Source organism: Aptenodytes forsteri, unplaced genomic scaffold, assembly GCF_000699145.1.
Source record: "Aptenodytes forsteri isolate BGI_AS27 unplaced genomic scaffold, ASM69914v1 Scaffold51, whole genome shotgun sequence".
Classification (NCBI taxonomy): Eukaryota; Metazoa; Chordata; class Aves; order Sphenisciformes; family Spheniscidae; genus Aptenodytes; species Aptenodytes forsteri.
The window spans coordinates 3,377,318-3,392,717 of NW_008795495.1; the positions used below are offsets into that span (position 1 = coordinate 3,377,318).

At 41.1% G+C, this 15,400-nt stretch overlaps 1 protein-coding gene across 3 annotated transcripts in view; it reads right to left on the bottom strand.

Moving 5' to 3' along the window:
• The window catches only part of KLF12 (Kruppel like factor 12), a 263,096-nt gene that overhangs the window by 155,214 nt on the left and 92,482 nt on the right, over positions 1 to 15,400 (bottom strand). For all 3 annotated transcript variants that reach the window (XM_009281721.2, XM_009281722.2, XM_019472692.1), the window contains exon 3: positions 7,016 to 7,105. In XM_009281721.2, coding sequence (XP_009279996.1) covers positions 7,016 to 7,105 — 90 coding nt within the window. The remainder of the gene's footprint in view (positions 1 to 7,015; positions 7,106 to 15,400) is intronic.

Below are 15,400 nucleotides of genomic sequence, written 5' to 3' on the forward strand. Positions count from 1 at the left end.
GTTGTGTTTCCCCTTTTCCAGTCAGTGGGAACTTCACCGGACTGCCACGACTTCTCAAATACGATGGATAGTGGCTTAGCAACTTCACCCACCAGTTCCTTCAGGACCCGCGGATGGATCTCATCGGGTCCCATGGACTTGTGCACCTTCAGGTGCCTTAGATGGTCTCAAACCTGATGTTCTCCCACAGTGGGCGGCTCTTCATTCTCCCAGTCCCTGCCTTTGCCTTCTGCGGCTTTGGCGGTGAGGCTTGAGCACTTTCATCCAATTCAAACTGACATAGCTGTGGTGCACCCTTCTGGGATGTGTCTTGCACCCTTCTGGGTTGCAAACATGTCCATCAGCATTGCTTGGGGAATATTGCTGTATCTCCTTAGGTATATCTCACATGGCTTTGCATCATGCCCTGTAGGTCATGTCCTTACTGGTCTTTGGGATCAGATCTTGATCTCTTTCTGAAGAATGTCACATATTATGGCACTGTAAAGCAACTAATGAATCGTATCAACTGTGTTTCTAACACCTCAGTAACACTCCTCGAGTATCATCTATTGCAAGACAAAGAAAACCAACAGAAATTAAGAAGGGCTAGTTTCTTTGCAGAAGAGATTGATACACGTGCACTGTCCATATGGTGTTTGTTTCCCCAAATCAGTCATGCTAAATATTGAGTAATTCAGGAAAAAAAATTAAATTATTTGAATGAAACAGATTCATAAATTACAACAGCAAATACTAGAAGTGCTCCTTCTTCTAATAATACAAAGAATGTACATAAGCTCAACGAATCAACATAAAACAGTTCCCCATATAGTCAAGGAGCAAGCTTTGCTATTGAAACTATTCTCAACTGAATTTCAATAGGCGTTTCTGGAAATCTTTGAAAAGAAAACAGATTTCTGTCACTATTACCCAGGCTGAGGTACAACATGTTTATGTATATAATAACATAAGCATGGATGACATTCTTCAGACAGGAGACAACAAGATAATTTGGCTGGAGATGAAAGACACAGAGAACAATATTGGCTTGTTAAAGGGTTTTGTCATTTTAGTCATTCTTTTCATAATTCAGCCATGATAAGGCATGGGAATGGAGACGGATCAAGCAGAATTAGGAGAAGAAATCAGAATAAGATATATAAGCTTCAAATAATGATTTGAGGGGACAAAATGCAGGCACAGGAATGGATGAGATTGCAGATCTGGAAACAAAAAGGCTGATGAAAATTAGAGGTTCATTATTCTCTGTATTTGAAGATTAATTGCGGGACATAAGTCCCACATTCATATCTGCTTTTAACAAAAGCTTATGGGCCTACTCTGCAAATCCTTGAGAAAGTGTAACTTCATGTGTCGAAGTCAGACACATTTACCAGTTTTTAGAAACTGGGCCACATCCCACAATGACCAGCAAGACTTTCAGACTTCATGCTGAAGTCAGTCAACACTATCCTACCTAACTTCTTGATAGTAGCCATCAGCTAACAAATTCACTGCCCAGTCTGTATTACCATTTAAGTTAATCCAGCCTCTGTATATTTTTACAATGAGGAGTATTACTTTTCAAAATAGTCTTTGGCACAGCCAAAGAATGAATATCTTTTTCCTGCTGAAGTACCCCTCGTTCACCTACATGGGGAGGGACCACCTTCTTCACGTCCTTCTCTGAAGCTGGTTACTGACATACAAAGATTTTACTGCAGACCAAAAGATCTAAAGCTGTAGGTCACTGGAGGATATTAAATGATAAGCAAATTCACATTTCTAAAGTAATTCTACCAATTTATTAGCAATGCTAGCTCCTGTTCCACAGTAGGGGAGATAATAACGAAGCCTTGTTAAAGGGCAATGCCATATCTTTTATGTAATGTCTTTTTTTCATTTGTGATAAAGTCATTAAAGCAGCACTGTGTCTTGTCGAAGCCTCAAACAATAGTCTGCATTAAATCTCCTGTGCAAAATTAAGGACAGTAGTTCACTGGAAAAATATGCATCTGTTCTTGCTAATGCTGATGGCCTTCTAAAAATCATTAAACTATTCTAAATTGGTGATGATAAAACAAAGCAGAACTGTTTTAACTTTTTCCAAAGCAAAGACAAAATCCATTTCCCTTGTAAATACTTCTTTGTTCCAAATTTGCCTAGTAACCTGTATCTCATAAGACATATCTCCCCCATGGGCTGCCTAAATCCCATTCTCCCACAATCACCTAGCTTGAACTCAGTGCCTTTTAAACCCAGGTTGGTAAAGGTTTGTCTTCACTGCATCAACGCAGGTTGTAGCTCCTGAGTTCTGCCCACCTCTCCTCTAGTCACAGGCTCGAAGAAACTGGTGCATGGGGCATAGCTGAAACACAGGCGTCAGCTCCAATTTCCTTTCAGCCTCAGCTAGAGACTGGGCTGGTTTGCAATGGGAGTAGCTTGCACAGCTTCATTCTCCCAGGGCTACCCTAAAATTTCAGCTGGACTGCACTTTCTTCGTTTGCTTATTCCTTCTGCTGTACTGCATTTTAAATCCTCCTTCGCTTGCTCTAGATATGTAACACTTCTGCAGTGCAAGGACTGAGATGCTATTTAAGAATACTTCTTAAAACCTTTTCAAAGGTATCAGCCCAGGTTTGGACACAGAGCACCCAAACACAGTGCAAGACAGATGAATCATGAAACAAAACAAAACATCTCCTAACAAGAAAGTTAAAGATCCTGGAGATCATGCATAGATGGTAGAGAAGAACCTTACATTATACTTAACCTCTCCTACAAACAGACCGAGGACTCCAATAGGAAAACCAAAAGCAACACAGGAATATAACGGATTGATTGCCTGGCTTGGTAGCCAAATACAGCAGAAAATGCTAGTCTCGGCTCAATGATTTGCTCTGTCCTGGTTCTCATCTACATCATGGGTGACTTCTATTACCACCACCACCACATGTAGTCAAGAGACAACACCTGGTGAAGACCAGGTTACCAAGAGCAGCACAGGGAAGATGTATTTCTGATGAATGAAATGCACATGGCCAGATGGTGCCTATTTCACCACAGCTGTATGCCACAAAAGGTAAGTGAAAAACCAACTTAAGGTTAAAAGATGGTGCTGTTTGTATAAAATCTCTTTTTTTTGCCCTCCTATTGTGCTTCCATTTTGGTGGAGTAGGTGTAAAAGGAAGGGAAATGTTACTTCTTTCTGGGTTTATTATTTCTATGTTGTCAAGTTACTGCAGTGATCATTGTTCACTTTACCAAGATTGCTAAACGGTGGTATTTTCTACTGCTCGAGTCAATAGGTTGGTGGGTTACAGGTTCACAAACTGTAAGGAGACACATGAATTTAAAAAAAAAAAAAAAGCCTTTTAAAAAAACTAAAATCCTAGGATAAACACATATTGTTTAATCATTAAACTCATCAAATTATGAAATAAAATGAAACCTTGGAGTAAAAATGGACTCAAATGCTGTGATCATGTCATCTGCTGAAGTAATCCACCAAGCCAGCATCATACACATAACATCATTATGACAATTCCCATTTGAAGCAGGGATGTCGGCATTTTGCTCATCTCCTTGTGGTCTTGGAGCCAAACTCAGAATCACAGGGGTTCCTTCTGGTCCCCGCTCTTTGCCAGTAATTCATCGCTGGCACCAAGCGACTCCTGAGAAAATCTCCGCACCTTTTCCTCACCTACAGCAGTAACACACAGGACACCATGGGAACATGAAGGCGATGAGGTGCACCGGCACCCAAGTGGGATTTGACCCAGCACCAGCCTGCCGTCCCTCCAAGCACACAACCTTGCCTCCACGCAACGACTGCCCAGGGTGCAATTAGACTCTCCTCTACTGGCTGCTCTCTCATCAGGCGAACACTGCAAGAGCCAGGACGGTGGTGAGGACCGGCTAGGTGTCCCACGTAGCACTGCATGCATGGCCAAACAACATCCACATTCCTACACCAAGGGTCCTTTCTGTGAATCCCACCTTGGAGGTCATGAACCACAAGAGACAGCTAATCAAGGCACAACTACTGAGAAAACACCTTTTCTGGCTGACATACTCACGTGCCCTGCAGGAAAGCATTCAACTTCCCTACAAGAAGTAGGCACGTATCCTTGGAACCCACAATTAATTTAATCTTGATTTCAATAAAGTTTTGCAGTAATTACCTTGTAAACACCCATCACCATTAACGCGGAGGACCCGCCAAGACCAGGCTGCTTAGCTATTGCATGTGGCAGCCTACCACACTGCAAACAGCAACCTGAGGAGCAACCCCCCTCGCTCCATCACGCATTGTACTGCTTGGCCCCAAAAGGGCTAAGCGAGATCGTCACACAGCACCATGAGGGAATTTTTCTGTTGCCACTGGAAAGGGCTGGAAGCTGATGCTAGATAAGTTCAGATTAAAAATTAGGTGCATGCTTTCACAACAAGAATGGGTAACTACTAGCATAGCTGTGGAAGGTTTTTCACCACAATCGGTTTTAAAATCAAGAAGATGTTTATCTGAAATATGGGCTCAGACTTAAACAGGAGACAATTCAAAGTGGTCCCATAGCCCTTCTCAGACAAAAGATCAGATGATACTATCACAGCTCCTCCAAATCCTCATTAGCGAGGCATGGCAACTCAGTGCTCTCTGGTCTGATCGCTCCATGCTCACCACCCTGGTCAAGGGCCACTGGTGCTCCAGACTCTGTTGGTTTCACTCCTCCACAATTGACACAGCCTTCAGAATCCCCTAACCATGGATGAAACTTTCTTTTCATAACCCTTAAACCATGTCTCACTTTCGCCCTTGCAGCAAACCTAGAGCAAATAGCAGATACCAAGCAGGAACAGCAAAAAACCCAGCTGTCTTCCTACAGGTTTTGGAAATGCTTGCCTAGTCTTGTCTGGTGTTCAGCATCCTAAGTGATGAAGCTTTGGCCACTACCTTCAGAAGACTCAAAATGCCGTCTTAGTTTGCAAATTTTCAAAGTAGAAATCACATCTCCCTGTATACGCATATGCTGCGATGGAGGTGCAACTCTAGGGACTTTGGGCACTATAACAACACAAAAAGACATCGCAATTTCAAATTCATACTACTTGGATCACACTTTAGTTCCCACTCTATGCTTCCCAGTTATGATATTCATCTTCCCAAACAGCTCCACGTGCTGTTTTCGGTAATCACATCCTTCAAACACTTGTCCCTGTTATATCTACCAACATCTACATATTCAAAACAGTCTCTGAAGCACATGCTAAACATCTGTTTCAACCACCTTTCTCTTTAGAATTTAAGCTGTTTGCTGGAAAATTGCCATCCTAATGGCTAGCTCCTCTGTTAGTGAACTGGAGAATTCATTTTGTATTTATTGATTGTTCCCTAATGAAGAGTCATAAAGGTGCCAGAGACTCTTGACCAGACACTACTTAATTAGTAACAAAGCACATAAAATCCCAAATCAAACCCAGCTCTTTGTCCAACGGCTCAGTCACTGGAAAAGAAAAAGATGACATCATTTTCTGCTTACACAGAAGTCCGTAAAATTTTATTAAAAAACCCCTAAAGAAATTTAAAAAGTATATAAATTGTTAATTTCCTTCCAGTTCCTAAGACACCAAATAGGTCTTCCAGAATCAAATCACACATTGCTAAAGGAAGTATTCTTCATAAAGGACCCAGCAATATGCATCATGCATAGAATTTATTTTGAACTAGACAAAGGCAAATACCAATAAAACATTTATCTTCTGAACAATATAAAGATTTATGTTACATACAAAGACATAATGCAAAGCATCCAGAAGGTATTAAAAATTACTTCTAATGGATCTGTCTTTTCATCATCGTGGCTCATACAATAGTCCAACTTTTATGTTCTCTCAAACTACGCTGTACTGGAGTATTTTCTGAGGGTATTGCTCTCAAGGAGGCAGAGAGATGAGCAAGAACTCCATTAAATGTCAAGGTTTTTTTGTCTCAAACTTAAAGCCTCAAAAACATCCTGAATAACTGACATCTCCTTTCAAGTCTTTCAAATTAAGTCATCCTGAAAGTTAATTCCCTCTCTTCCATATCATTTAAATTCTCAATTAAATAATTGAGAAAATAGCAGGAAGGAAAAAAGCCAAGTAACAGAAGGAGGCAAAAGCCCATCCCTACATGGCAATAGCATTGCTGCTTCTATTACACTCTCCGCTTGTTGAAGGCATCTGTCTTCAGAGCAGTAAGGTGGCTTGAATTCTTTGGGATAACGTTAAGATGCACACAAGGAAATAAAGATTCACGGTAACACAAAATCCATTAAATACAGATACCCTCATAGTAATCTACAGTCCCTAATGTAATTATTACCACATATGTAAGAAAATACCCTTAATATGTCCAAAAATGTAGTCTTCCATTTTCCTAAAATCTACCACTCCATTGCCAAACACTTGTTCTGCAAAAAATTCAAAATCCTATTCATGATCTCTGTCCTGTATTCAGCAGTCAACGTGATACCAGCTTTAACCATCCAAAGCTTCTAGCCCTCTTATCATAATGATAAATAAGTGTATTCCACCAGAAAGAGAGCAGGTTTGCACAGAAAATGGAGCAGGACAAGCATATAAAGGACAAAACAACCACAGTAAGGCACATATCCCAAGAAGGCAGAATAGCGAAGATATATATGAGCTTCTCAGACATATGAATTTGGCTTTTTTTACCGTAATCCGTTATTCTTTCCTGTTTGTTTAAACTGCACCTTTTTTTATAATCGTAAAATTACACCAACAGCATCTCAGCTAGCCCAGATAATTTCAGTAAGTCTTCTGCAGAGTTTTGTTTTCTGCTCCCAGCAGATGAGTCTAGATGGTCACCGGTACGTCTCCCAAGAAAACGAGCTCCAAAATGGTAGAAATGAAGAAAGACGTAGAAAAGAAAATGACAATACAACGGGAGGGACAGCTAACCACAGAGAAGCTCGGGAAGGGTCACCAGTGCACTGCAGAGTGAGGCCGCACAGAAACCTCTGCTTACCCCTTGCTCGGATTCCAGCAGCTCTGTTTTGACTCTGACTGCCGGCATCCCATCAAGCATTAACATTCTGTTCTCAAAGGCGCTGATGTCCTAAGGCAAAAAAGGACAAGGTTAATCAAAAGTGATGAAAAACACTTGGTTTAATTCACTGGTTTAGTCTACGATATTGTAAAAGTAAGTTTCTTTTAGCGGAAATAAAGTTAACGAAGATGTAATGTTAATTTCAAAGAGTAGCTACCAAGTTACTACTTCTGTTAAAATAGTAAATTATACTTTCAGTTATCCTTAAAAGAGAACTAAGTCTTTGTAAGCAACAAGGGAAAATCATCTCCAATTACTATTTTTTAATTTGAAATTAATCACGCAGGTGCACGTATATAAATTCCTTGCTTTAGAACTGGAAAGGAGAGCAGTGATGTCAAACAGCTTCAGGTTTTTGGCAGTATACTTAGGTATGTTTCATTTCAATCAAAACATTTGTACTTCTTTATTACCTAGAGAAAGCATATGCTTGAATTCAGAGACCTTACAGCGAAGGCCTGTACACACACATACCATAAATTAACACACATCAGCAACTCCTCAGATTTCATATCGTTCATTATCTTGTAAAGTTACCAGCATTTGTCAATGAAAATCTCCATGCACTCACCTCTGACACAAAAGAAATAAAAAAGCATGTTAAGAACATGCATTGCCCTTGCAGTAATGGGCAATATACACCGAGAGCTTCAATCTGAAGTGAGATTTGCAGAACTTGTGCTTCCCTGAATCAACATCCCTGCTCTGAATGTTTCATCCTGCTGTTGCTGGAGCAGTTTATGTAGACATGCAAAACAACCTCTTGTGCCTTCAATTCAAACACTACTTCAACCTGAGCCAATTTTCTATTCCAGCCAAGGCTCAAGGCTGGTGTATGAAAGCTAGCCCCTTCAGCTGCCATTTAGTTTGGACAACATGGAGAGAATAAAAGACATTTTATCCCTCGAGCTAGAATCTGACCTTATGAATCCAGACACCTTGGTCAGCGGTACGGAAATACAGAGACGTCACAGCTGTTTTTTCAAATAGTGAAACTACAGCACGTATCGCTTATAAGCGACTAATTCACAGCCACTCACTTATCTGCAGCCCCATCTGGAAGGCAGCGCTCAACTCCGGAAACTCACCTCTGCTCTGTTACCTTGCAGTCCTCAATAACTGCACTGTAATGGAAAAAATGCTTTCCCTGTGTTTTACGGGCAGCAGATCTGTTCAGTACTGCGTGGTGCCATTATTCATAAGGAATACGTTCATAGCCCTGTTTCTTCTCATGGCTGCTTCAGGGGGATTTTAAGAAAAATGGTCTGTCCTAATGGAGCTTCCAAAATACATTTTAAAAACTTAAATTACTTTAAGCATTTTATTTTTTCCAGTTAATGCACCTCGTCACAGGATGTTCATTTTCGGGGATATAAATATTGCAGCAACTGTTTACTTTTGTATACTCCTTAACTTTATTGTAATTTAAATAACATGCTGAAAAGCAGAGAAACTGATACGCCCATGCTCCAACACGGTGCCACAGGCAGAGAAAATGACCTGCTTAAAATCCCTGTCACCCTCACTTTGCACCCCATGTGTTACAGCACACAGAGCTGCGGTTTGATACTACAGGGCAGGCAGGAACTTGATGGTAAAGCAGATAAGCAAATGCAACAGCAAATGCATTCTCTATTTTTTTCCTTAAAAAGTAGATTTAGATAGTTCATAAAAAGCTCTAAACTCTTATATTATAAAATTTCAGCTCAAACAACTAATTTTCAGCAGAACGCCTCTGCATTCAAACGTGTGACTGAAGACGAGTGAAGCTGTTGAGATGGTCTGGTCCATGCTATGCTACACTGTGTCTCTACTGTGTTTTAAGCTTGAAACAACAGGAAGAAGAAAAAAATGCTCTTATATGTCTCCTCAGCAATTTATTTTGTGCACCTTGATCTTTATTCAGCATTCGAGGCATGAGGTGGGGAAAGAGCAGGAGGGACTCTGATGCCACAAAACAGCTGTCTGAAATTGTTCCAGGTTTTACATCCCTCTTCCCAGAAAGGGAGGTGCACTGTTTACTTATCAGAAGCGGATCTCGGGTGTCACTGAGTTCCAGTGGTTTGGATGTGGTTTTGGGGTGGAGCAAGAGCAGGAGCCAGCCTGGCATTCCTGGCTCCCCCAGTGCCTATTTTGCAAGCAGAGAGGTCCCTCTCTCTCCTTGATTTATACGCAGCACAGTTGAGTTTTACAGCAAGATCAGGAATATACCATCATCAAGCATCCCTTAGGCTGTTTAGCTCATAGACAAAGAAGGATGAGCTGATATTGCTTCGTGTCCCTGAGGAGGTCTTACCCGCCTGAACGAAGGGACGAGGCTGGCTTGCGCAGGAGGCACAGGCAGGAGGAGGGGGGGAAGACAAAGCGCCACTGAGGAAAGGCAGGTTTAATGGACTGTTAGAATCTGATTAGAGGCTAATGTCCCTTTTAGTGCTTTGTACCAATTTACAGCTGATATACTTGAACCATTTTTCCCCACTGGCTGTGATAAACTCATTAGTTTTAAAAATGCAAGCTAACCAGAGCCTTTGAAGTTTAAAACTGATAAATCACGAAAACCTGACTAGTTCATGTACCATTTAACACATTTACATTTAACTAAATTTTCATAGCGCTCGCTTCCCCTTTTGTTCTCTAAAATCATATTTGTTAAAAGCAGCGCTCTGCCTTTTGAGCGCTGGTCTGAAGAGTGAATGCAGCGAACAGCTCCGGCTTTTGGGTCATTTATAATTCAGAGTGGCAATAATCACAGAAGTAGATTCTTTCCAAACTATTTGATCCCTTCTGCATTTATAACTGGAAGGACATTGTGTGACACATCCTTGGGGGGGGGCCACTGCCTGGTAGTAGCCGAGTAGATCCAGCCTGCATGCTATACATATGGATGACATGTTTAGCCCAATAGTCACCCAGAGAGCTGATCTCTCCAAACTGTGCTCCCCTGCCATAACCAGTGTTTGCGCTGCAGTATGTTCAAAGCCATTCAGCAAATAGGATGTAATTGCCGAGGTTTGCATACAGTGGGCAGTCATCTAAGACAAAGGGGCTTGACTCATCCCCACAGGGGCTGGGGGTGTGAACTGAGCTCCCCCGGGAGCCTCTCCGGTCAGCCAGGCAGATGAAGCATCCACACCTGAGTGAGGCCAAGCTGCTCCAGCGCCCCACGTTAATTGATGACACTCGGGAGACTCACCAGCAGAGACTGCCGATACGATGTATTGAGTCAACGCATTTTTCAGGCCGCATTCCCCTCCTGGCTCACTCAACTCTCTTCATCGACTGTGGCAGCTAACTTCCAGCTCCCAACATTGCCCAGGTGAAGGTGACCTGAATTCGTGCAACAGCCCTTCCTTCTCCGTTCTCCTACCTCCCACCCCAACCCACCTGGGTGGACTCCAGTCACCCACCTAGGTAAAAACACATAGCAGATGTATGTCCTAAACTGGGCATATAATCAAGCCAAACACTGCATGACCTTACCAAAACATCTGTTCTCTTGGATCAATTAACTAACTCATCCTAAACGAGATCAACCTCTCTTTCTCGGTGCCATGCGTTGGAGCCTTTCGCTAATCACTTTTGGACATTTATTCCCTTGAAAGATTAATTAAAAACACAAATCATACCCAGGTCCATATGGGCAACTGCTGTTAGAGCAATTGTTACAGAAGACAGATAAGTTTTCAGGCTTACAAGCTCTTCTTCTGAGAAGCTATGGCAATCAGTCTAATAACAAAACTCTCCCCCCTCCTAAAAGGCCTACATTTTCAGTACAGCACCACTGCAACTACAACTGGCATTTTCTTCATGCGCATGACTTTCTGTTGCAAGTTTTAATCAAAGTATCTTTGGCTACTGTAGAGGAAGAGAAAACAAAACAAAAACTTGTATCTCATCCTGGTACAAAACCCCCCAGCATCCTGTAGTGCTTATTTAATTATGAATTACACTATTATGAAATTTGGCCCCATCCATGAGAAGGGCTGTGGTTTTGTAGCCAAGTTTTTAATTTGGCCTAGCCATACGTTTGAGAATCACGCTGCAAACTTTTAACAACCACAGGGGAGCTGGTGCCACAACCAACCTCCTGTCCTGAGACACCACCAAAGACACCCCTAAACCCCCTCCATAATTTCTTCTAAGCACAACAGGACAGAAACTGCATATCCCTATCCCATACCACAGTTGTTGTCTCTCCCACTCTCCGGCAGCTTTCACGTCTAGCTGCTCAGTACTAAAGCATCAGAAATGAAACGATGCTCTCACAGACCTGGCCAGACTGCGATGGGCACAACCCCAGGCAACCCCAGGAAGAAAGCGGTGAGCTCAGGCTTCAGAGCACCCTGAACCCAGATCTCACATTTCCTGCATGGATCGACAAACATCTACGTTCCTGTGCAAGCCAGTCTCCTCCTCTTGTTTCATCTCATGAATGTGAGAGATACACAGAATCAGGGTGGATGATGCTAGTTACTGATGTCACTAATGAAGGTAACGGGCTTACTTAGTCATGCTGAAGAGCTGCACACTGGCAAGACAAAGCCACTGATGGTTCTGAACTTTTCCATGAGACACTGAAAATGTTCAGCTGACAATTCAATGCTTCGTAACTCTGGTGGGTTGACCTTAGCTGGCTGCCAGACGCCCACCCAGCCGCTCTCACACTCTTCCTCCTCAACAGGACAGGGGAAGAAAATAAGATGGAAAAGCTCATGGGTCGAGATAAAGACAGAGAGACCACTTATGAGATACCATCACTGGCAAAACAGACCTGATTTGGGGAAAATTAATTTAATTTATCACCAATTAAAATAGAGTTGGATGGTGAGAAACAAAGACAAAAAACTAAAACACCTCCCCCCTCCCTTCTTTCCAGGCCCCACTTCATTCCTTCATTCCAACTCTTCCTTTACTTTGTTGTACAAACTTAACTTCTAACATGGCACACTTTCATTTTTGAGAAATTAAGTATCAGCTGGCGGAAGAGCAGTCTCAAATTCAACATTCAAGCTACAGTAAAAAGTTTCAAGTTTAAGGGGAGTACGTTTGAATAGCTAAGAGCCGAGAACAGCCCTTAAGCAGCCTTTCCATCTCAAAGCTATGACTTACAACTTTCCCTGCCTCATCTTCTAGTTATTTTTACACAAGTTTTCTGCACATGCAGTAATTTCTTAATTCACCATTATATTCTCATTTAATGGTTCCAAAATTTTGAGTAATTTTTGTGAAAATAGTGTTCCTGATAGCTCAGAAACACAAATTTTTAAGTTTTCCTTTTTTATACAGGTATCTTAGAAACATCATGGAACTAACCACGAAGTAGCCTACGTCACTTATATGCCCTAGCAATAAGATTACCTTGTTGATTTTTCTGAACATGAATACCTAAATTCGTATTATTCTCATTACTTACATTACTATACTGAAGTTATCCATCAGTCAAAGCAACAGACAGCATAACACCTCAGGGCAAAAAATCTGAAGTGATCCACTCAAGGCAAAGCTTTTCAAGATATGACAGACCTTTTTAAGGATACGACTAGATAAGATTTCCAAAGTTTGAAATTGTTTTTTCTCTTTGTTTCAAGGCATAAGAATGAAAGATTACCATCTCTTCTAAATATAAGTATCTCCATAGGAAAAGGAAGCCAAGGAGAATATCTTCTTTCCAAATTCTCACAGGAAAGAATCACTCAACTGTCTACTACCTCAGTCTCCTGAAGACCTTCATTTCCAAAGAAGTCCTTTATATACCATACAATGAGATTTGTTAGTCACTTAAATGTAGTTATCTCTAGGGTGAAGCATACCAGTTAACATTGCCACAGTATGTATAAGAGCAGTTCATTCCAAAAAGTGAAGGAAACAACTATCTGATAGAAAATAAAAGTAAATTTATGTGGCTAGAAGATAATCACTCAACTGGGAGTTCTGCCAGGGAATCGGGGTTAACAGCCCATGTCTTGCCGTAAGATCTTCATCATATGTAATTATGTCTATAGCTGTGTGAAATGTTCATAATGAAAGCAGAGATTCTGGTAGTTCTGCATTTCACTCTGAACTTGAATTTTCAGTCAAATTCACCAGAAAAGAAAAGGATCATTTGCATTTATTGATGCTTCAAGGAAAACTAAAACAATTTCTTAAGAAAAAAGCAGAGTGAAGCCTTAAACTTCATACTGTTTTCATGTGAAAGTGGGTGGGGTTGATTTGAGTTCATTCCAATTCAAAATGAAATTCCTTTAGTGAAAAGAGAGCACAGAGTTTGCAGAAGCCTGGGTGAACAATATGGACATACAAGCTGTGGTTTATGCCTTATCTAAAAACCAAAAGCTTAAAACACCACAGCAGTGGACTTCTGGAAATACGCTAGGACAGCAGCTCAGCACATGAGTGTGAAGAATAATTAACTAAAGCTAACAACAAGGTTATTTCTCACTGATCTACATACCTGTCTCTGGTCTGCTTGTTAGCCCTGAACAGAGCTCAAGGTGGACCCAAATGTAGCGCATGAAATTCCATACATCACCTCATGCCATAAGAGGCTGGTGGGAGGAGGGCAGTCTAGGTACAGGTATATATATCACGGACATGCATCTGCGTGGCATCCAGTGATCACGGAGACATCATAGCTCTAAGCTATCCAGGAAGAGACCACACTCAGAGGCCTTATCACAACCGCACATGCCGGGTAGAGCCCAGACCTCAACAGCAGCTGTGACTCGATGCTGTCAATGCCTGAGAAGCACATGCAATGGTTGGCCTTCAGCTCGTGTTGTCCTGCTGAGATCCTCATCTGATGTACCAGACCATGTCCGGCTGTATCCCACCGCTACCAGTACAAAGATGTACACATGCAACACAAGCTTCTTGAATTCCTATTCCGGTGCCTAGATCCCTTAGGGAAAAAAAAAAAAAAAAATACTGATTTTGAAGACAGCGGGTTTCCAAAAGTAGTTAAGTAGCCAAATCCCTAAGGATGTAGCTATGTTTTAATTTGCTATATATTTTTACAAATCTGTCTCCAGGGAAAAAGTTCAAGTCCAAACAACATTCAGTGAAGAGAACCAAGATCTCATGTTCTGCTTCTAAAGGCTTTTTGGTTTGTTTGGGTTTAAACTGGTTTTAGCAAATATAAATAGAACTGAAGAGATGTGATCAGCTTCCAGGTAACAGAGGAGCGTCAAGTGCATTGGCAACTAGAGGCCAACCTGCTATTTCTCAGACTCAGCAGGCAACCCTGTCAGCTTGGACTGCTTAAAATCCCTTTACATCAGCTCTGCTCTCCTGATACTTTTAGCTGTCTCTACAAAGAATTACTGATCATTCCTACAGTATGTAATTCAGACACAATATGTTACAAGTTAACAGTAATTACACCAGAGCCATGCATTTAACTTTTATCAACATTAATGGCTTCATTGTTTTCCTTCTAATACAAGATTCACAGAATATTTGATAAGATTTTTCTGAATACCAGTGGATCCATTAAGTATTTGTGGATCTTCTTTATCTCACACTTAAAAGTCCTGCTTAACAAAAAAAAACCCAATCCCCCAAAAAAACAACAGAAAAAGAGAGCCCCAAAAAAGCCATCATTTAGGAGAGACATATACTTAAGAAAGGGTAAGTTTGGAAAAAGCATGCACTGCATTTATCTTTACACTAGAATTAATTTTAAAAAAACCTTTTCATAACACTTCATGATGCATAATAGTAAAATAAACTCTTGATAATTTGCTTTTGGTTTTTAAAGCACAGACAAGTAGTGAAGACTGCTATCAAGTGGAAATTCATTACTTTTTCACAAAAAAAAACCCCTAGTAATTGATCTAGATTGCCACTTTTCCTTGACCAGTTACAAGTCAACTGATTTTAAAAAACTACTAGTCAATTTCCAAAGTAGTTTTCTGCTATCTTCTGTCAACTGTCCTCGAGTTTGGAGAATAGTTTGAGGAATATGAGCCTTAAAATTAAAAAAAAAACAATCACCACCACCCCCCAAAAAAAAATTGCGATGGGAAATAAAAAAGCATTTTCATAGTCCTACAAATACTATATTGATCAAATCTATTAAAACATATACTACTGTGCTGGTTTTGGCTGGGGTAGAGTTAATTTTCTTCACAGTAGCTAGTATGGGGCTGTGTTTTTGATTTGTGCTGGAAACAGTGTTGATAATACAGGGAGGTTTTCGTTACTGCTGAGCAGTGCTTACACAGAGTCAAGGCCTTCTCTGCTTCTCACCCCACCCCGCCAGCGAGTAGGCTGGGGGTGCACAAGGAGCTGGGAGGGGACACAGCC